The 23,195-nt window shown below is 39.0% G+C and overlaps 1 protein-coding gene across 1 annotated transcript in view; it reads right to left on the bottom strand.

Moving 5' to 3' along the window:
• ddr1 (discoidin domain receptor tyrosine kinase 1) overlaps positions 1 to 23,195 on the bottom strand; it is a 360,873-nt gene that overhangs the window by 50,059 nt on the left and 287,619 nt on the right. The window contains 3 exon segments of the mRNA XM_051920316.1: positions 3,228 to 3,459; positions 5,797 to 5,960; positions 8,899 to 9,024. Of these exon segments, the coding sequence (XP_051776276.1) occupies positions 3,228 to 3,459; positions 5,797 to 5,960; positions 8,899 to 9,024 (522 nt within the window).

The raw sequence follows: 23,195 nt of genomic DNA, 5'->3' as shown, positions 1-23,195 counted from the left end.
ATCTTAAAGACAGACCTCAGTATGTGCATCTTAGGAACTGCACGTCTGACATTGTAGTCAGCAACACAGGAGCGCCACTGGGGACTGTACTTTCTCCGGTCCTGTTCAGCCTATATACATCGGACTTCCAATACAACTCGGAGTCCTGCCACATGCAAAAGTTCACTGATGACACTGCTACCATGGGCTGCATCAGGAATGGGCTGGAGGAGGAGTATAGGGACCTAATCAATGACTTTGTTAAATGGTGAGACTCAAACCACCTACACCTGAACACCAGCAAAACCAAGGAGCTGGTGGTGGATTTTAGGAGGCCCAGACCCCTCATTGACCCAGTGATCATCAAAGGTGACTGTGTGCAGATGGTGCAGACCTATAAATATCTGGGAGTGCAGCTGGATGATAAATTAGACTGGACTGCCAATACTGATGCGCTGTGCAAGAAAGGACAGAGCCGGTTATACTACCTTAGAAGGCTGGCGTCCTTCAACGTCTGCAATAAGATGCTGCAGATGTTCTATCAGACAGTTGTGGCGAGCGCCCTCTTCTACGCAGTGGTGTGTTAGGGAGGCAGCATTAAGAGGAAAGACGCCTCACGCCTGGACAAACTGGTGAGGAAGGCAAGCTCTATTGTTGGCATGGAGCTGGACAGTTTAACATCTGTGGCAGAGCGAAGGGCGCTCAGCAGGCTCCTATCAATTATGGAAAATCCACTGCATCCACTTAATAGTATCATCTCCAGACAGAAGAGCAGCTTCAGCGACAGACTGCTGTCACTGTCCTGCTCCACTGACAGATTGAGGAGATCGTTCCTCCCCCAAACTATGCGACTCTTTAATTCCGCCCAGGGGGGTAAACGTTAACATTTAACATTATACATAGTTATTGTCTGTTTTTCACCTGCATTATTATCATTCTTTAATTTAATATTATTTATTGTATCAGTATGCTGCTGCTGAAGAATGTGAATTTCCCATTGGGATTAATAAAGTATCTATCTATCTATCTATCTATCTAAAGAGTGATAACAATGCAGATATACAGACAGACAATATCTTTGTATAATGTTAATGTTTACCCCCCCGGGTGGAACTGAAGAGTCGCATAGTGTGGGGGAGGAACAATCTCCTCAGTCTGTCAGTGGATCAGGACAGTGCTAGCAGTCTGTCGCTGAAGCTGCTCCTCAGTCTGGAGATGATACTGTTTAGTGGATGCAGTGGATTCTCCATGACTGACAGGAGCCTGCTCAGCGCCCGTTGCTCTGCCACGGATGTCAAACTGTTATTACCAATACAGTATCAAAATTTTACAACATTTACCTCCTCATTGATCAAAAAATTTAGTTCACTTTTTATATTAAAAAAAAAAAATTTACATTACACAGGTTCTCACAAAAACACAATATTTAACTGCTGCACTCAGTTTTTATCAAAATGTTTAAATAACTGTGATAAAATTGTACACAAATGAAGCTCACTTCTGGCATTCATCTTAAGAGGAATAAGCATACTGAAGGAGGAGATCAGGAATTAGAGAACTATTTGCATTGTACAAAAAAATCCTCTCAGATGGATTGGTATGACTTATTATCCCTGGCTTAATTTTTAAAAATCCTTTTACAATCTTTTGCTACAGGGATTTTTTGTTTTAAATTCTTATACGGATTTACACTAACCATTTTAAATATTGAAAAGACAAACTTTTCAATTTGGAGTCTTACAAGGTAATTAGGAAGTGAGTAAGAGCTAAAGCTTTGGGGAAATCATGAAAAATTGCTGACCTGAAAGTCCACTAACTAGAAATAAAAGATGAAAGAATAACATTCTTGTTACTGGACAACAATTAGATTTTGCACAAATGAGGACAAAGCAAGAGAGCAAAACAAAGAACTATGAAACTTACCCCTTTGTAAGTGCCAATATTCCAGAATTTGTCAGCTATTAGCACCTGCCAACTTTTGAAATAATAATTTTTCAGTTTATACTGTGCATCTAAAGCAACTCTCTGTTACTATTCCAAATTGCTAATCTGAAAATCACAAGTTTCTACTGTATCTGTCTTTCCAAACCTCTGCCTGTTTTGTTCCCCTATAAGATAAGAAATTAAGTCTTGATAACTTTTCTCCTAATGCATATTGTCATAGAGTCAAGGACAAAACCATGTGGAAAAAGACAAGAAACTCCACATGCTTCAAACCATAGTCTTATTTCTGTTCAGGAAAGGGCCACAAATGTCTATAAAAGAACATGTCCCAGAAGGGATGCTCAAATTCATTGGAATATGCTAAATCAAGACAGTTCAAGATCAAGAATTAGAGTGCTGCTCCTTTCTGGCATATTACCAGGAGCTCATATGAAGAAGAAACAGGCATAGTGATGAACTGTTTCAAGGAAGAAACTCCATTCAAGAGATTGATTGGGGCATAAGGATTAAAATTGTAAGAATGACTCCCTTGTTAACAAGGGCTGAAGATAAAGGTCAAACTGAACTACAATTTATTTATATTAAAATTTCAGTCTAATAACTGAAAAAAACAATTTTATTATCTTAGCTGAAAACATTTTTACTTGCACTGAAACATTATTCAAAAACCTTGTGTTACAGTGGCTTGAATGTAGCAAAATATATAGTTTTGGAAGTTTTAATAAAATTGTGCAAAATATATTAAAGCATTGACCTCAGTTTAGTCAAACTCAAAATGTCAGCAACGATGATGGAAACTTTAAATATGTTTATGCCTTTTACTTCTTTTAAGAAAGTATCGTTTAACTTTTGTTCAGGTTTAAGGAAAATTTGAAACATACCTGTACTTAATTATCATAAACATACATCTAATCATATCAGCTTACAATATTCATTTTTAAGCAAAGTTGAAGAAGTATAACACATAATCCTTTGTATGCCATGAAAACTTAAAATGGCTTAATCTTCTAAAGTCAGTCAGTCATGATCTAAGCTGCTGATCCTGCAGGGTCAAGTGGGGTGCTGAAGCTTATCTCAGCCAACATAGGGTGCAAAGCAGAAACAAACCCTGTTCTAAAATTTTCGATATTTGACTACTTAAGCCATCTTAAGAACCAATTATATAAAGAAAGCCAAAAAAAGATGTTTAATTTTTACACTACTTCAAAAGCAACAGTATTTTTTATTTTGATTTAAATAATCATACTGACATCTTTTACGATTTCATATTTTTGTCAAGTGATTTAATTTTTGTTGGGCCTTACCTGAATTTTCATTGGATATGCATGATTCTGGCCTTTTGCGTAGAAGAGGAATAGGCTCTTGGTACTCTGCTTCATTCACTGTCACATGCTCTCCTTCAAATGGCTGAATGCGTTCGTAACGGCTGCAATAACGACTAGAAGTCAGTGGATTCTGAGTATTGTTAATTACTATAGTGTCACAGGGAACTGAAAGGTGGACCATAAGGTCATCATCAGAAATCCTCCTTTGTGTCTAAACAATTAAAAGATAATAAAGTTCAGAAACATCTATCAGAAGTACTTACCAAAGTTCAAAATTTTAGCATTCTATTTTCTATAACTTAAAAAAATAATTTTAAAGTTGTGTTTGCAACAAGCCTATGGCTACAAAGTAACAAATACATTTCTGAAGGGTAATAAAAAAATCATTTTCATTTATGGTTTAAAACAATGCCTATTAATAATTATCTAACACACATTTCCATGCTGTCTGTCAGGAGTAAGTGGTTACATTCAGGACCACTGCAATTACCTCCCACCAATTTCAGATGCATGTTACCAGATGCATACATATACCTGCAGTCTGATTTTAACAAAGCAGAATTTCTCCCTGCTGTGTTCGTGTCCTATTAAAATGGGCAACTTGCAACAAGATATAATCCACAGTTCTTGACTGTGATTTAACGTTAATTCAAAACTAAGTCGCAAATTTATAACAATGGCACTTGGAAATATGATATCATTATGTAGTAGCTTTATTAAAAATGTATCTTCATTATTTTTCTTTTCAGCTTTAATATGTGACAAGTATTTAAGATAATCAGTCTGTATTAAGTAGGTCACAGAGTTACTTAAGTAGGTTACAAGATGTAAGCTTTCTCTTAAACATTAGAAGCATAGTCTGAACCTGAACAGCTAACAACGACTCTATAAAGAGTGAATGCACCGTCTCCGGAACTGAAACATTTTTGACCATCTTTATCATGTCAAACAACAGAATTGGTTGCAACAGTAGCAGGAAGAGCATAGTCACCAAAAGATCCCCATACCAGGTGAACTACAATAGCTTAATCATAAGAGCTGAAAACCACTTGAACACTATTTCATTTTGTGTGCTTCAGTCAGCACCAACTGTGACAGATGCTAAACATCTAGCTTGGATGATGTGATTGCTGCACTCAATATGGCAAAAATAGAAGCAAAGCAAATAAGTAACGTTAAAGACTATGTTGACTAAATAAATCACATAAACCTGCTTCCCTGCTTGCATTGTTGCTCTATTCTGCCAATCTGAAGACAGATAAAAGGGGGATACCTCCGAGGATGAAGCTGGATAGGAGTCCTGGTTACAAATGCAATGAGGCTGTGGTCTGCATCACCTTCCAGTGGGAAAGTGCAGGAACAGAGCATGGAGGGCAAGAAGACTTCATACAACTGTGGGTTCATGGGAAAAGAATCTATGCATTGGAGTGATTTATGTTTTATGAGAGGTCTCCCTAAAACTTTTCTATGATAAAGCAAACTGAGAATATTAAAATGTTTAAAACAAGATAATTTATTTATCCACTTACTATTCAATTCGTCAGTTACTGATTTCAGCTACTATTTCAGATACAAATTAGTATATTAAAATATTGCACATATTTAAACACATATTTTGGCTTCAAAAAATCATTTAAGGCTCTAGACAACAAAATACTTGAATAATTATTATGTAACCTTGGAAGTTGAAATTGTGCAGAAAGTCTCAGTTTTTTATTAGCACTGGATACAACAGAAGTTTTCACATAATGTGAATGATAAGCTTATTACAAGATGATTGCCTACTATATGTACTGTATAGTCACAGCCAAAAAACCAGGATACCAATCAGAAGGTATATCAAACGAGAATGTTTAAAACTGACCGGCTATAGACAACACCTAGAAGCCATTCTGTATGAGTATGAGTCTGCTGAATCAAGAAAAACATTGTGTGCAACAGCACTGAAATGAATAGATCTTCTCATATTTTAGTTATAATATCATTTTGTAAGGCTTGGCCAATTAAATAGTAATCTTCCGTATTATTCACAAACCTAACATCATAATTTGCTGCAATTCTCTCATTAGAATATTAGAACAATTATGAAGAAAACTGTCCATAACATTGCAATTTCATATGGTTGTTCTAGTGAAATAAACTTTTTTCCATTACTTCTTTACACAACTGATTTCACAATATAGATATAAAACATAATTTTACAAAACTTTGTCCTAAACTATGAAATCATTCTTCAAGATATTAATTTCTAACTTATCACTAAGTTCAAAAATACATTTTTCTTAAGATGGATGCTGCAGGGGTAGGCTACAGCTTTCTGTAACCCTGAATTAGATTTAGATGGTTTAAAAATGTTATGTAAAATAATTTCTTAATGTGAATACATGCTACAAATAGAGCATTTATTTAGATTTCCTGCAAAACACAGCACACTGTGTATATACAGTACAGTATGAAATAAAACTAAAAAATACAGTAAACTCTGACTAGAAAAAAAATGTCAGATAATGTCCGTATTTGTAGGGCATCCTATACACCATCAACATACCTTTCCTAGGATCTTTTTCCAATACTGGCGCCAAAGAATGATAAAAATAACCATAATTAAAAGAAGGATAATTGCAACAAGACAGCCAACCAGGATGGATGTATTGCTGTTATCATATTTTGCTATAGGAAGTCCTGTGTTTGAGGTAATCATCCACTCTTCCACTAAAAGGTTAGATAAGGAAAAAAGATAACATTCATTTTAGAAATATCTGGAATTTATCTTGTTATCTATTACAAATCAGAATATTGGGATGTAGAAAATCAGAAAATTTAGATTAGACCTGTATAAAAAAAAAAATGATGCAGATTCAGTCAAAAACAAAGGAAAAAGATTACACTAAAATCTTTAAAAATGTTACTCATTGAAAATTGGTTATCTGAAGAAAAACCTTTTTGACTGAAAACAAAAGTTATAACAACAAATATACAGAAAATATATTTATGGAGTATTACTGAATTAACTGCTGCACCAGTTTGCAAGTATACAATTATTTATATTATTAAATAATCTGATAACCACTTTTCACATTTAGATGAACTAGGCGGTCACCTAGGGCTCCAAAATCCACCCGACTTGTGTAACCAGAACTGAAAAATAACTATTTGATAATTGTGATGTGTGAGCCAAATTATGTTAGCATACATGGAACTTCAGTTATCAAAGACTCCCAATGAAGACGTGAGTGATGATTGCACTGTTCCAATGGCTTCTCTTCAGTTTTTTTTGTCTTGTATAAAGATTAATACAGCAACATATATTAGGAGGGAAAGCTGAATTTTAAAGCAAGTTAAATACAGCAATTATCTTGTACCATACAGTATCCTCCATAATGTCTGGGGCAAAAAAACACATTGTTCCTTGATTTACCCTCTGAGCCACAGTTTAAAATTAGAACTCAGTAACAACTTAGACGTTATTAAAAGTGCACACTGCAGACTTTCATTTAAGGGTATTTGCAAATATTTTTTCTGCATATCCCCTCCATTTCAGTGTACCATAATGTTTAGACATATCAATGTTTGGGATATTAAAGCAGTCATATTTAGTATATTTAGTTTCCTCTCATTATCATAAGGATGCTATTGAGTCTTTCAGGACTTCATCAACCCTTGCTCACTAATTTATTTAGCACTGCACCCTCAGTCATAGAAACTTACCCAATTTCAATAAATGCCACAGGAATCAACTCCTCTGTGGAGATAACATCCACTGGATTCTAAAGATGCTCAAAATACTTAATTTACTTGTCAACAATATCTCCAGCTGAGGTCAATGTTTCTCTACATTTGCTGAATGTTGAACAGTTTACTGGACTCTCAATCTCAAAATAATCATCTTAGGTGTCACCGAACTTCCCATACATTGGCCTTTGCTTTCTGTATTGCCGCCACCTCTTAGTGAGATCTGTAGATTCTCCTGCTAATATTACATAGAAGGTCTCCATCTTCAACCTAACAGCTTCTCTTATTGTTGCTGTTCCCCTACAGGGTCAAAGTTGCAGGAGTTTTATGTGGCAAATGAATATATATCATGAAAGTGAAGAAATAGTCTTGACTTGGAATATACCAAACTTTAACACCACACTCCTGGATAAAATAAACCTTGGGGGATCAATGGCAGGCTTAAACAGATATTCACAGTGAAAGTCAAACAACGTTTTGGATACAGTCACACATCAATTTCCTTTTGAGAAGCTACTGCTTTAGGGTTTGTTTTCTTTCATGATTTAGACAAATAAGCTTATGTATAGTTTTATAAACTTAGGCCTGAGCATTCCATAACATAAACACGTTCTGAAGAATCTAATAACGTAAATAAATCCTTGCAGCAGAAAGCTCCCAATACCTCTCTGTCACTACTACCAGAGAAATAAAGACATCACTTAATTAGAAACCCTGAATGAACACTGAAGTCTCTTTACTACTCAAAGCCTACAATACTGCATTTGAATCTTGTAACTGTGAAATAATCTGTAATTGATCCTTACCATGAACTTCACATGCATGAAAATGCTGCACTTTTACTAAATGTAGACACTAATGTAGTTGCAGGTTCAACCAGCATCCACGACTGTGCTGATCAGCTGAAACGTATCTTCTAGAGTATCACAGTTAAATGTGCACAGAACTTGTTCACCTTTACCAACTCAGGAAGAATGATTGAAATGAACTATACCAAATCCCTGCAATTTCAAGCACAGTGATTCTACGATTCTCCATTATGATTTGTTGATATTTTCAGGCCAAAATTGAGAAGGAAGGTATTGCTAGGGTCAAAAGCCCTGTTATGTGTGTTTGGTGTGCTGGAAAGACTATAGACAGGTATTTTAGCTCGAGTGTGAGAGTGACACACAATGGGTGGAAAAATATAATTTACCCCTAGGATAGTACTATGCAGATGACCAAGATACTCACAAAAATATTGTGATCCTTAACTCTCTACTGGAAAGAGCAAGATTGGGCATGAATCAAAAAGCTGTAAACTCTCACTAGTAGCCAGGGGACACAATGTCTTAGAGAAGTAAATATGAAATTGTGCCGACTGTGTCACAGGGCAAGTAGTTGGTGAACTGCCTTATAAATTATGTCCTTTAAGAGGAACTAAAGGAGGCAGATATGCCTGGAGTCATTAAGGATTATTCAAGCCCGGTATCTGGAGAAGATATGAATCTGGAGACAGTTCTGTGGCTTAGTCAGAGGTGTCCATGTGAGAAAGAATTTAAAACTTCTCACAGAGTAGACTGGAGGCAAAAACTCAATATGCAAGATTAGCAGAGATATGGGTAAGCAAGATACTGGATATGTAAGTAGGAAGAACTTTGAAAAAGCACAAAGGTAGGCAAAGCACAAAAAATCTCAATGGGATGGAATACAAAAATAGGTCGGAAGACAGAGCAGGAACATTTTCCTTTCTTCTGTTTATTTTTATCTGTTGTGTTTGTCTCTTTTGCAATTATAAAAAAAAAGAAAAATGTGTTTTTTTTGCTTGACTTCTAAGTTTTGTATTCTCTCTCTCCTTTTTTAGCTATAAATTAAAACCTTTATTTGATATATTGGTCTGTTTTGGCTATTATTCTAGATTTTACCTTTACTTACTCACCTTCAAGAGTGCTGCTGTTAGTTGTAGTCAAGTTTTCCATTTTATAGGTTGTTACAGAAGGCTTGCTAGATGGCACAATAGGCACTGGAGTCGTTAACATCGTTGATGATATCATGCCTCCTGCCGCTAAAAAGAAACAAAATAGATAATAAAGCTGTTAGAAAATTTTTTTTTTTCTTTAAAATTGACTTGCAGAAGTGTCTTTTGGAAAATATTTATTATTTACAGAACATGTATTTGCATATACATGGCCACAAAATCAGAGTAAAAAAGCTCCATATTGGCAAGGCTGCAAGGTTGCATAAGATCAAATGAAAATGTTGAGGGCACTGGATTTCATGGGTGTGTCTTCACTTATATTTCTCTAAAATGCTGCATGCAAGATGAAGATAGTGACTTGGCGATCACACTAATTTTTAAGGAGGTCACAATGGTGTGTCCCAAGAACATGGAAGTTCAAACTCATATGCTATAACTACCTGAGAAATCCTATATGTTAGGCACTGCAACAACATAATTTTTATTTCTATAGCACATTTTCATACAAGGAATGTAGCTCAAAGTGCTTTACACACTATAAAAGAAGAGTTACAAATGAAAAAAAAAACATTCTAGAAATAGTATAAAGAGTCAATATACACTTACATAACATGATGATTTTAATGATAGCACATCCATGAAGTATAAGAATATGACATTGCAATGCATATAGAATTTATTAATAGTAGAACAGAAATTAAATAAGAAAAGGCAAAATTGAAAAAGTTGGTTTTCAATAGTTGATCGATGGTATTATCCTGGCGTATCTCTATGGGTAAAGTATTCCAGATTTTTGGTGCATAACAGCAAAAGACTGCCTCACTCTGCGGTGGGTTGGCACCCTGCCCAGGATTGTTTCCTGCCTTGTGCCCTGTGTTGGCTGAGATTGGCTCCAGCAGACCCCCGTGACCCTGTGTTCGGATTCAGCGGGTTGGAAAATGGATGGATGGATGGACTGCCTCACTACTACTTTTCTGGTTATGCTCTCTGTATAATAAGCAAACCAGTGTTAGCCGATCTGAGGTTACAACCAGGAATGTAAGGGGACAGGCACTCTAAAATATATGCGGGAGAAAGATAATTCAAAGCTTTATATACCATTAGCAGTATTTTAAAATCTATTCTAAAGAACACAGGTAACCAGTGTAATGATGCTAAAACTGGCGAGTGCTCAGATTTTCTTTTGCCTGTTAAGGTTCTAGCTGCTACATTTTGAAATAATCCAACCAGTTGATGTCTTTCTCAGGTAGTCCTGTTAGGAGAGCATTACAATAATTCTAGTCCACTGAAAACAAAAGCAAGAACTAATTTTTCAATGTCTTTTAAAGTTTTAAGAGGGATAACTAGCTATATTCCATAGCTGAACAAATGCAGTGATTTAAAGTTTAGATCAGAGTCCATGATCACATCTAAGTTTTTAACTTCTGCCTTGCCTTTGAGTACCAAGGGGTCAAGTTATCTAAGATCTTCACTTTTTCCATTCCCCCCACCCCCACCAACAACAAAAATTTTTGTTTTTTCCTTATTTAGCTTGAGAAAATTACTATTCATACATTCAGTAATACAAGACAGACATTTCATCAAAGGGCACAGAGAATCAGTGTCATCGGGTACTATAGGATCAGTAAATTTTTGTGTCATCTGCATAACTGTTTTGAAATAATCTGGCCTAAAGGGAGCATGTAAATTGAAAAAAAAAAATAGTGGGCCCAGAAGAGGTCCTTGTAGTACGTCATAAAATGTCATGGATCCTTGAGCTAGAATCAACATAACTAACAAAAAAATTTCCTGTGTGTTAAATAAGACTGAAACCAATTTAAGACATTACAATTACACTACCATTTGCTAAGATGATTTAGAAGAATGCTGTGGTCTATAGTGTAATGCTCCGCTCAAGTCGAATAGAATGAGAACCGATAATGCGTAAGCATTAACCTACAGGTTGCTAACTACATTAAATAATGCAATTTCTATGCTGTAATGTGGTATAAAGCCTGACTGAAATTTATCAAGAATGGAGCGTTTACTCAAGTAATTATTTAACTGGGTAAAAACTGCTTTTTCTAGAATTTAAAAAAGGCAGGTTAGAAATAGATCTCAAATTGTTAAAGACAGGCATCAAGATTATTTTTCTTGAGCAAAGATTTAACTACTGCTGTCTTTAGAGAATCTGGGAAGACCCCATGAGGAGTTAACTATATCAAATATATCAATGAGCACATAAACTTTTTATTTAAAAAAGCATGTTCGAACTGGGTCACAGGTACAAATGGAAGGTTTTAATTGAACAATTATTCAATGAAGTTCAGGTAAACCTATTTTAGTGAAGGGATTTAGTTCACTATAGTGAGCTTGATAAGGGTCAATTGTATAGGCCTTTGAAGGATGTACTATATTAGATCTAGTATCATTTATTTTGTGATTAAAGAGTGCTACAAAAGCTTTGCATGTTTCACTTGTATTCAGGAGGCAATCCGTTCACTGAGTTGGTTTTAGAAGATGATCGATAATAGGAAACAAAACTCTTGGATTTCCTGTATTTTCATTTAAAATTTAAAAAAGAAGACTCTCCAGTTGGACTGCTTTGTTGTATTCAGTAATATGTGCCTTCAGTATTTCATAGAGAACTGTTAATTTAGTTTTCATTCATTTATGCTCAGACTTGCAGCATGTCCTCTTAAGTATAAACAGAGCACAAGTCTTCCAAGGTATTCTGGTGCTGGTGAATTTTAAAAAAATTTAATACCAGTATATTTACATCAAATAAAATGCACAAATGGTCAGATATACCGATGTCTATAACTGCCTCACGTTAACCTCTAACCCTTTTGAGATTACTAAATCCAGCATGTGTCCTCCCTTATGTGTAGCCCGACTAAAGTGCTGGTGAAGGTCAAAAGAATGCAGTAAATTAAGAAATTCTCTTGCTTTGAGGTCAGATTGGTTATCAATACGAAACTTGAAGTCGTCTACTATTAGGAACATGTCATAGTTTGTAATTACTATAGATAATAAATCTGAAAATTCATCGATAAAAGATGCATTATATTTAAGAGGTTGATAAATGGCCAATACCAGAGATTGCAATACTCCTTGAATAGCTACAGTACACTTAGATAGTTGAAAGACACATTACTACGAAAACTGGCATATTATGGCTTAACCGGCTCAAGAACATAATCTGAAACAAAGACTATTTAAAAACTGAACCTCAGATCTAGGATGAGCAATGTGGATTTATTTCTAGTCATGGGACAGTGAACCTATGCTTAGTCTTTGTAAAGAAATTTAAGGGGTCATTAAAGTTTGTCAATAATATTTACATGTGCTTTATACACTTGGAAAAGGCTTATGATCATGTATCATGTGCTATCCTTTGGAAGTTAATATGGGGATCTAGAGTTATTATTAAATAGCTTTCAGTCCAGGTATTTACATAGTAAAATGTTAGCATAATTGGCAATAATTAGAAATTAGAAAGATTTAGATGAGAATAGGCCATTCAGACCAACAAACTCACAAGTCCTATCCACTTAATAACATCAAGTCGAGTTTTGAAGGTCTCTAAGTCCTACTGTCTACCACACTACTTTGTAACTTATTCTATGTGTCGATGGGTGTCTGTATGAGGAAAAACTTCATAATGTTTGTTCACAATTTACCATTAACATATTTCTGACTGTGTCCATGTTCTTGTTGATTTTAAAGTAAGAGTCTCGATCCACTGTATTAATTCCTTTCATAATTTTAAACACTTCAATCATGTCACCTCTTAATCTTTTTCTTAAACTGATTAGGCTCACCTGTTTAAATCTTTCCTCATAACTCATCTCCTGCATTCTTGGAACCAGCCTAGTTTCTCTCCAGTTTTTCTAATGCTCCCATGTCTTTTTCGTAGCCTGGACACCAAAACTGCAAACATTACACCAGGTAAAGCCTTCGCAGTGTTATAAAGCTTCAGCATAACCTCCTTTGACTTGTACTCTACACAACTCTACATTCTGTTAGCCGTGTTATTGGCTTCAGAACACTGTCTAGATGTTGATAGTAACAAATTGACTACTACTCCTTCTCATAAGGTATATTTTGAATTTTCAGACTTCACTTTATGTATTCAAATCTAGCACTTTTACTTCCTATTTATTTACATTAAATTTCATCAGTCACAAATCTGCCAAAATCTGTATGCTGTCTAAAGCCCCCTGTAATGATTCAATAGATTCTAGATTATCTGCCAAACCTCATAACTTCGTATCATCTGGTAACTTAAACAGCCTGTTATTTATATTCCTATCCAGTTCATTTATACATATGAAAAATAGCAGCAGCCCCAAGACTGACCCTTGAGGGATACCACTCTTAACCCAATTCTTTTAAGGTTCCTCACTTCATCACCCTCTACTTTGTGTTTTACCCAATTTTGCACCTATCTACACATTACACCCTGAACACTCTTAGTCTGATGTCCAACATCACATGTAAAAGAGGATAGTAAAACACAACCTCACTCGTCTGAACTCATGCTGACTGCTTAGTAAAACTATTATCTGTTCAGTCTTGTTCTTACTAATTTCTTCCATTAAGTTTACCTGTGATGCATTTTAAGCTAACTGGCCTATAGTTACTTGGATCTGCCCGGTTATTCTTTTTACATAAAGGGATAATATTTGCCATTTTCCGGTCCATTGGAAATTCCCCAGTGCACAATGAATTTTTAACATCCTTGGTCCCTTTAAACTCCTGTTATATCTTGCCCCTCAACAGCCTGCCTGCTGTATGTTTTTCTTTTAAATTATTAAACTTTACCTTTTCCCTGTCTGTTTTCCTAACTTTGCACCCCACTTATTTCTTCCTTACTATTAAGTTCTCCACTTTCACCATTTATATTCCTTTCAATTAATGAACACTTATGCGGTCTCCCTCTTAATTAAGACTAGCCAACCCGCGGCGTAGCATACGGCGCATAATTATGTATTGATGGGTGAACACTTCCTGAACGACACAGTTGTCCAAACAGAAGTGAAAATAAAATCGAGCGTGGTGAATTCTTTAACTGCATTCTCTGTATTGTAGCGCAGTGGTAGTGTTGCTGCTTTACAGTAAGGAGACTGTGGAAGATTTGGGGTTCGCTTCCCGGTTCCTCCCTGTGTGGATAGCGCTTTGAATACTGAAAACACCGGTATATCAATGTAATGAAGTATTAATATTCTTATATTATCTGCGACAAACAAAACTGTTTTACATGGTGCATACCAACCCGCGGCGTAGTATACGCCACATAATCACGCCGCTTTTTAAATGTTTTTTAAGCAGAGGGAAAAAAATGAACATTTGCAAAATCCGTAATGCTGCGTTCAGTAAGTACAATGCACATGCGTTTAATTTGTCAGCCACTTTTTGCCAGCCATCTTTTCAGGTTTGGGCTGGTTTTGCAGTGTTACCGCTTGTGCATATTAAATCTTGCACAAAAAATGCGTTTGTTCTTTCATCATTTTGTTGCAGCCTATCAAAGACTTGCTGCCCCCAACTCCTCACCTGAGTCACTGTCGTCTGTGCACCTCTGAGCCACGTTGTCCTTTCATTGTTCTTTGCGGTTCCGGCTGCTTTTCTATATATAATCCAAGTCACCCGACCATGGTAGTAGGAGGGGGGTGGGATGCGTACACAGGGCAGGGATGTATTAAGAGGGAGCGTATGACCCGCACTCAGTGGGTATTCCTCGTTCGTGGGGAACAATTGCAAGCCCCGGTGCCCATTACGAATGGGGTTTAACGGCTTACCCACGCCTGTCGGCGCCGGGTAGACACGCGTTCATCCACAGTGTAGCGCGCGTGTAGCACCGGACATCACATAACTGTTAATGCTCAATCTCACGTGGCTGAAAGCCACTTGTTCCTCTAAGAAGTTGGACGCCTACCGCTTGGCGATTGCGTAACTATTAAGCAGGAGGGAGTCTCATTCGTTTTCAGAATTAACCAGACTAACCAGACTTAGATGGCTCCACCAACTAAGTACGGCCATGCAACGCATGCACAGAATCGAGAAAGAGCTATTAATCTGTCAATCTTCTCTGTGTCCGGGCAGGGTGAGGTTTCCCGTGTTGAGTCAAATTAAGCAAGATTTGTGTGTGGCGAGTTGTTGTGTTCGAGCACATGAGCAGGCACTGTGAATGCCTTGAGAGCGTGGGTGGACGCGTGCAGGGGAAAATGAGTATCTATATATCTTCTTAGATATAGACAGCGTCTGATAGTTGTGATGGTTTTACACTCCAGTACATTGCGGTGAACGCTGGTAACAGTCAGGCGGGCAGGCGTATTAGAGTTGGTGCTCTTAGAGTTGGTGGGCGTGTCTCTCTAGCAGTTCGAGTTCTTGGGCAGTGCTCTGTCGTTTGTATCCCACGGTCGGACGACTTGGTGGATTATATATGGAAATGCAACTAAAACAGAAAAGAATAATGAAAAGTCAACGTCGCTCAGTGGTGCATGTGTACTGTAGCAAAGATGAAAGTGAGTTGTTTCGTCCGGGCACATGAGCAGGCACCGTGAATGCCTTGAGAGCGTGGGTAGACGCGTGCTCGAGTTGGTGGGCTGGGCTTTGTGAGTTGACTGCTTTCAAAACGGTGCGTGCTTTCATGGGTGTCTTGCTTGCTCTGGCGGCGGCTTAGTGAATTATATATATTGATACACAGCCTCTTTTTAGATGGTCCTGCCGCGTCCACCCTCGTTCTCGAAGCATACACACCGCCTGGTCATGGGCGGGGAAATGTCTTCCGTGTTCCTGCAGGACCATGTAAGAAGACGCATGTTTGTCGCAGATGCGAATTGCTGTATGTAGCGTTTAAAACAGTTTGCGATGGTGCACGCGGTCGTGCGTCGTAACCGAAAAGTCAACATGGCTCAGAGGTCAATGTGTACTGTTGCACAGACGAACATAAATGACGCCGTTTTTTCTGAGGCGGCGCGTCCGAGTTGGTGGGCGTGGCTCTGCGAGTTGTCGTCGTATCCAATGGTCTTAGAGTTGGTGGGCGTGGCTCCTTCCTACTTGTCGGCGGCTTAGTGAATACACGCCCCTTCCTGCGTGCTTTCAAGGGTGTCTTCCCCTTCTGGTGGCGACTTTGTGAATTATATATATATATATATAGATAGCTTTTCTGACTGCTAAGAACTGCCCCATCAAGTATAAGTGTTTACTCTCTATTGCCTTCTTATTGAAAAGTAACTTCTCAGAACTCACTTACTGATATCAGTCACTAGTTATTTACTTATTCACTTGTCTGTTTCTACTGCCGCTCCTGCCTGATCAGAGTGAAGCCCCTTCTTCATCCATTTGAAGTAAGATCACTACCTATACTTAAAATAAATGTTCTTCCTAAGTAACAAACACGTGCCTCCTTGCTTGCAAACGTTGTTACTTTGAGTGCTAAATGGTGCTTTATCCAATTCTTCTTTATATGCCTTAACATCTTCTCACTAAGAAATCACTTACTTTAAACTATTTGATGCCACAACACTGGTTATCTATATTACTAAACCACAGTTTAATTTATGCACGTGCACTGCGCCGCGGCGCCCCAGAGTCAAACGCAGCAGCTTCCCAGAGTCAGTAGGTGGCGCCCAAACAACACAATCTGTAAACTAAACTTGCAGTAATCCACTGTGCCAGCAGAGGCAAAGGAGTCACGGCTCCAAATGGAAAGAGCTCAATGATTTGTAATACAAAACCGAGCCCGTATTTCCCAGAGTTAGTGCATGGCGCCCAAACACCACGACCTGTAAACTACACCTGCTCTAATCCACTGTGCCAGCAGTCAGTGTGTGTAAGTTGGAGTATGCTTCCTAACAGTAAACGACTTCTACCCAACGACACAGCCACAAAACAACAAAGACAAGACCGCATGGATAAAAACAATACACGAAAGCTAGGAGTCACGGCTCCAAATGGAAGGAGCTCAACGATTAGTAATACAAACACGAGCCCGTATGGCTACGACCTGTAAACGAGCCGGTATGAATAAAAACAATGAACGAAGGCACCCACACAAAGAAACCGCTTTAGTACAAATATTTTTATTTAATTAAATGAAAACTTTACCATGGCTACGACCTCTGAACTAAACCTGAGGTAAAGTGTACACGCCAGGTTGTACAGCCGCCCGAACGCGACCGCCCACACCACCGCACCGGACGATACAGCCTTAGAAAAACAAAAAAGAGACTGCATGGATAAAAACAATAAACAAAGGTGCCCAGATGAGTCACAGCTCCAAAAAGAAACCACTTTAGTACAAACAAGGGGGCTCCGCCCCCTGCTCGCTTCGCTCGCCTACCCCCGGCGTTTTGAACCCGTGCCCGCTGGGCAGCCACGTGTGAGGATGACGCACGTTTAATACGGAGCGTTCGCCCGTGTTACTCTGGGGCCCCTCACTGTTAATACGGAGCTCCGTCCGTACTATTATGCGGTGCATTGTGGACTACTGCGGACCCCGTAGTGTTTCCCGTTTCAGTTTGTATCTCGGTCAGTCGAGCTTTTGTTTTTGAAGCTTTTGAATTCCAGTCTTCATTATCTGTAAACTGCTGTCCATGTGTTTGGCCCCCTCGTTTAACCTGTTTATGACGTTTTAGTTTGCTTTCTACTCTGTCTTTCATTTCTGATCTCGCTTTATTCTGCTTTTGTTTCAATGACACCTGGTGCGTGGTGAATATATTTTCCCTTTTTCGAGTAATAATTTTCATTTGTTTGCGATACTGTGATGTTTATCGTACTGTTAATAATGCATCACTGTAATGTGATTCACCTATGCTGTATAGTTTGGATGTGTGAGGATGACGTATGTTTAATACGGAGCGTTCGCCCGTGTCACTCTGGGTCTCCCCACTGTTACTACGAAGCTCTTTCCGAACTATCATGTGGTGCATTGTGGAGCACTGCAGATTCTGTAGTGTTTCCCGTTTCATTTCGTATCTCGTTTAGTTGAGCTCTTTCTTTTTGGAGCAGTGCCTGCCTGGTCTGCGGCATTTCAGACGCGGATGGGGGGGGTAGGGGGGCTTCTTTGTGTGGCGCCTGCGCACGTGCGTAGTCTCTCCCGTTTCACTCTGGGGGGGGGGGGGAGGGGGTCTTTGTGTGGCACTTGCGCACTATGTCTTTTGCGTCCACGGGCAGGTCCCTGCGTCCATATCCGGTTTACCATTCTCGTTTAGTAATATGGATATGTTTATTTAATTAAATGAACTTTCCCAGGACGCACACACCCTCCATGATATTTCATCCCTCCAAGTATCGGAGGGAACAGAAAGTGATTGCCACTCTTGGATTTGCGATTCTTTCGAGAATCGCGGGCTTGCTGGTTCATTTATAGACTTGCTGGTTTTCAGCTACTGCTTCCTGTCTTGCAATACAAGTAACAAAAACAATTTAGTACAAGCAACCTTTCTAAATGCTTCCCCAAACACTCAGCTACCTTTGCTCTTGTGTAGGTAAAAAAATCTTCTAAAGTGAAAAAAAGCTTTAAAAATTCCCACACAGCTCCTTAGCAGCAACCATAAAAACAAATTCCAGTCATACAGTATACCCTCAAATGTGCATCTTGTCTCTTCTCATGTTCATGATTATCAAGCCAGAGCAAAGCACTGATGAGTATCTAGTTTGGTAGTAAAGATGCAACCTTTAGGTTTCCATAGTATAATGTTGTCCCCTCGATTTCTGGAATGCACAGGAATAGTCTGCAGCATAGATAAGAAATTTGACCTCCAAATCTATGGTACTAGTTCCCTCCTAAGGCTTGTAAATGTTGTTCAGCTCTCAAACAGAATTCAGGTACCTTGGGGTCTTGTTTATGGCAGAGATAACTAAGACTGACTAGCATATTGGTGCACCAGCAGCAACAATTTTGCGATAATTGTACCAGATTGCGGTATTGAAGTGGAAGCTAAGTCCTCATGCAAATCTTTTTATTTAAGTATCTGACTATATCCCCAACTTTACTGTGGTAGTGACAATAAGAATGAGATTGAACGTACTAGATGCTAAAATTAGATTCTTTACCAGGGTTTCTGGTCTCACTCTTTGTAATAGAGTAAGAAGCCCAGCAATATAGGAGGACCCCTGAGTAGAATCACTACATTTGCACATTAAGAAAAAACAGTGGGTGGTTTGGATCACAGACAGCTTAGTTCCAATGGCCCTGGATGCTTCACTTGGAGGATATACTAAGCATACTGCACTGGGAGAAAACCCAAAAATAAAGTTAGGACACAATGGGGGGATGAGATCTCTTGACTGCCCTGGGGGCATCCAGGAATTCTCAAGGGTGGAGCTGACGTTTACTGTAGATGCTTTACAAACCTAAATTTATAACAAAATAATATACATATTGTATAGTGTATTTTCAAAAATCATTTTTAATTGGATGCAAACTTGTGTTTTACTTGAACTATACTGAATAGTGTATATTATACCAGGCTAATAGGCAGTAATAAGCTTTATAAGAATAAATATTAGTTTAATTTCTATTTTTATTTTTCTAGCATGTTTAAAATATTTGGGAAAAATTTCTAAACTCGTGTTTAGAAGGCTACAACATTCTTTTTTTTTTAGCTCACAATGTTTATTATCTCACCATTTACAGAGGATCTACATTTACCTCTTTTAATTAACCTCTGGAACAGTTGAGAAAAAAGATTATACAGATAAGTCTGTTAAATAGACAAACCCAGCCACAGGGAATGAACCCAGCCACAGGGGATGCACAAATCAGTCTTTCCTCATGCCGGTCCCAAGCCCGGATAAATGGTGAGGGTTAAGTCAGGAAGGGCATCCAGTGTAAAATTTTGTCAAATCAATATGCGGACAACAATACAAATTTCCATACTGGATCAGTCGAGCCCCGGGTTAACAACAACTGCCAACAGTACTGTTAGCCAACAAGGTGCTGCCGGAAATTGGGCTACTTTTGGCCAAAGAAGGAGAATAAGAGGGGGGGAAGACATGTCCGGAGGCAGGGGGAGAGGAGGAAGATAAAGATAGTGGATCAGAGGTGAATTCAAATTGTTCTATCATGGTTTGGGTAGGAGGAGAAATGGGGTTGGGGTTATTCTGAAAGAACAGTATGTCAAGAGTGTTAAGGAGGTGAAGAGAGTGTCAGACAGTAATGATTATGAAGCTGGAAATTGGAGGTGTGATGATGAATGTTGTTAGTGCATATGCCACACAAGTTGGGTGTGCGAAAGATGAAAAAAAGATTTCTGGAGTGAGTTGGATGAAGTAAGGAGCAGTGTACCCATGGAACAGTAAGTGGTGATTGGAGCGAATTACAATGGACATGTTGGTGAAGGGAACAGAGGAGATGAGAAGGTGATGGGTAGGTATGTTGTCAAGAAGAAGAATGAAGAAAGTCAGATGATAGCGGATTTTCCCAATGGACAGACATAGCTGTAGTGAATACGTATTTTAAGAAGAGGGAGGAACATAGGGTGACATACAAGAGTGGAGGAAGATGCACACAGGTAGATTACATCCTATGCAGAAGAGTCAATCTGAAGGAGATTGAAGACTGCAAAGTGGTGGCAGGGAAAAGTGTAGTTAAGCAGCATAGGATAGTGGTCTGTAGGATGATGTTGGAGAGCAAGAAGATAAAAAGTAAGGGCAGAGCCAAGGATCAAATGGTGGAAGTTGAAAAAGTAAGACTGCAAAGATGAGTTTAGGGAGGAGGTAAGACATGCACTGGCTGGCAGTGAAGAGTTACCAGACAGTTGAGCAACTACAGTAGATGTAGTAAGGGTGACATCAAGAAGGGTGCTTGGTGTAACATCTGGACAGAAGAAGGAGGAAAAGGAAACCTGGTGGAGGAATGGGAAAGTAGAGGAGAGTATACAGAGGAAGATATGGCGAATGAGAAGTGGGAAAGTCAGAGAGATACAGAAAGTAAACAAGAATACAAGGAGCAAGGTGAAGAAAGAGGTGGCGAAGGCTAAAGAAAAGGCGTATGATGAGTTGTATGAGAGGTTGGACACTAAGGAGTGAAAAAGGACCTGTAATAATTGGCTAGACAGGGGTACTGAGCATGTGCAGCAGGTTAAGGTAATAAAGGATAAAGATGGAAACGTACTCACAAGCGAGGAAAGTGTGTTGAGCAGATGGAAAGAGTATTTTGAGAGGCTGATGAATGAAGAGAACGAGAGAGAGAGAGAGAGAAGGTTGGATGATGTGGAGATAGTGAATCAGGAAGTGCAACGGATTAGCAAGGAGGAAGTAAGGACAGCTATGAATAGGATGAAAAATGGAAAGCCTATTGCTCCAGATGACATACTTGTGGAAGCATGGAGGTGTTTAGGAGAAACGGAAGTGGAGTTTTTAACCATTGTTTAATGGAATCTTGAAAAATGAGAGGATGCCCGAGGAGTGGAGAAGAAGTGTACTGATGACAACATTTAAAAATAAGGGGGATGTGCAGGACTGTAGTAACTTCAGGGGGATAAAATTGATGAGCTACAGCATAAAGTTATGGGAAAGATTAGTGGAAGCTAGGTTAAGAAGTGAGGTGATGATTAGTGAGCAGCAGTATGGTTTCATGCCAAGAAAGAGCACCACAGATACGATGTTTGCTCCATCTGTTGATGGAGAAGTATAGGGAAGGCCAGAAAGACGTGCATTGCGTCTTTGTGGACCTGGAGAAAGCATATAACAGGGTGCCTCGAGAAGAGCTGTGGTATTGTATGAAGAAGTCAGGAGTGGCAGAGAAGTACGTAAGAGCTGTACAGGATATGTACGAGGGACGTGCGACAGTGGTGAGGTCTGCGGTAGGAGTGACGGATGCATTCAAGGTGTAGGAGCATCCTTCTCCCAATATACCCAGCATTTCTCCTCTGCACATGTCCAAACCAACGCAATCTCGCCTCTCTGATTTTGCCTCCCAACCGTCCAACTTGAGCTGACCCTCTAATGTTATCATTTCTAATCCTATCCATCCTCGTCACACCCAGTGCAAATCTTAGCATCTTTAACTGTACCTCCAGCTCTGTCTCCTGCTTTCTGGTCAGTGCCACCGTCTCCAACCCATATAACATAGCTGGTCTCACTACCATCCTGTAGACCTTCCCTTTCACTCTTGCTGATATCTGTCTGTCACAAATCACTCCCGTCACTCTTCTCCACCCATTCCATCCTGCCTGCACTCTCTTTTTCACCTCTCTTCCACAATCCCCATTACTCTGTACTGCTGATCCCAAGTATTTAAACTCATCCACCTTCACCAACTCTACTCCCTGCATCCTCACCATTCCACTGACATCCCTCTCATTTACACACATGTATTCTGTCTTGTTCCTACTGACCTTCATTCCTCTCGTCTCTAGAGCATATCTCCACCTCTCCAGGGTCTTCTCAACCTGCTCCCTACCATCGCTACAGATCACAATGTCATCAGCAAACATCATAATCCACGGGGACTGCTGTCTAATCTCGTCTGTCAACCTGTTCATCACCATTGCAAATAAAAAAGGGCTCAGAGCCGATCCCTGATGTAATCCCACCTCCACATTGAATGCATCCGTCACTCCTACCACAGACCTCACCACTGTCAAACTTCCCTCGTACATATCCTGTACAACTCTTACGTACTTCTCTGCCACTCCCGACTTCCTCATACAATACCACAGCTCCTCTCGAGGAACCCTGTCATATGCTATCTTCAGGTCCACAAAGACACAATGCAACTCCTTCTGGCCTTCTCTAAACTTCTCCAACATCCTCAGAGCAAACATTGCATCTGTGGTGCTCTTTCTTGGCATGAAACCATACTGCTGCTCACTAATGATCACCTCACTTCTTAATTTAGCTTCCACTACTCTTTCTCATAACTTCATGCTGTGGCTCATTAATTTTATTCCCCTGTAGTTACTGCAGTCCTGCACATCCCCCTTATTCTTAAATATCGGCACCAGTACACTTCTTCTCCACTTCTCAGGCATCCTCTCACTTTCCAAGATTCCATTAAACAATCTGGTTAAAAACTCCACTGCCATCTCTCCTAAACACCTCCATGCTTCCATAGGTATGTCATCTGGACCAACGGCCTTTTCATTTTTCATCCTCTTCATAGATGTCCTTACTTCCTCCTTGTTAATCCGTTGCACTTCCTGACTCACTATCTCCACATCATCCAACCTCTTCTCTCTCTAGTTTTCTTCATTCATCAGCGTCTCAAAGTACTCTTTCCATCTGCTCAACACTCTCTTCGCTTGTGAGTACATTTCCATCTTTAT

This window comes from Erpetoichthys calabaricus, chromosome 1, assembly GCF_900747795.2.
Source record: "Erpetoichthys calabaricus chromosome 1, fErpCal1.3, whole genome shotgun sequence".
Lineage (NCBI taxonomy): Eukaryota > Metazoa > Chordata > Cladistia > Polypteriformes > Polypteridae > Erpetoichthys > Erpetoichthys calabaricus.
This window is presented reverse-complemented; position numbering and strand designations above follow the sequence as displayed.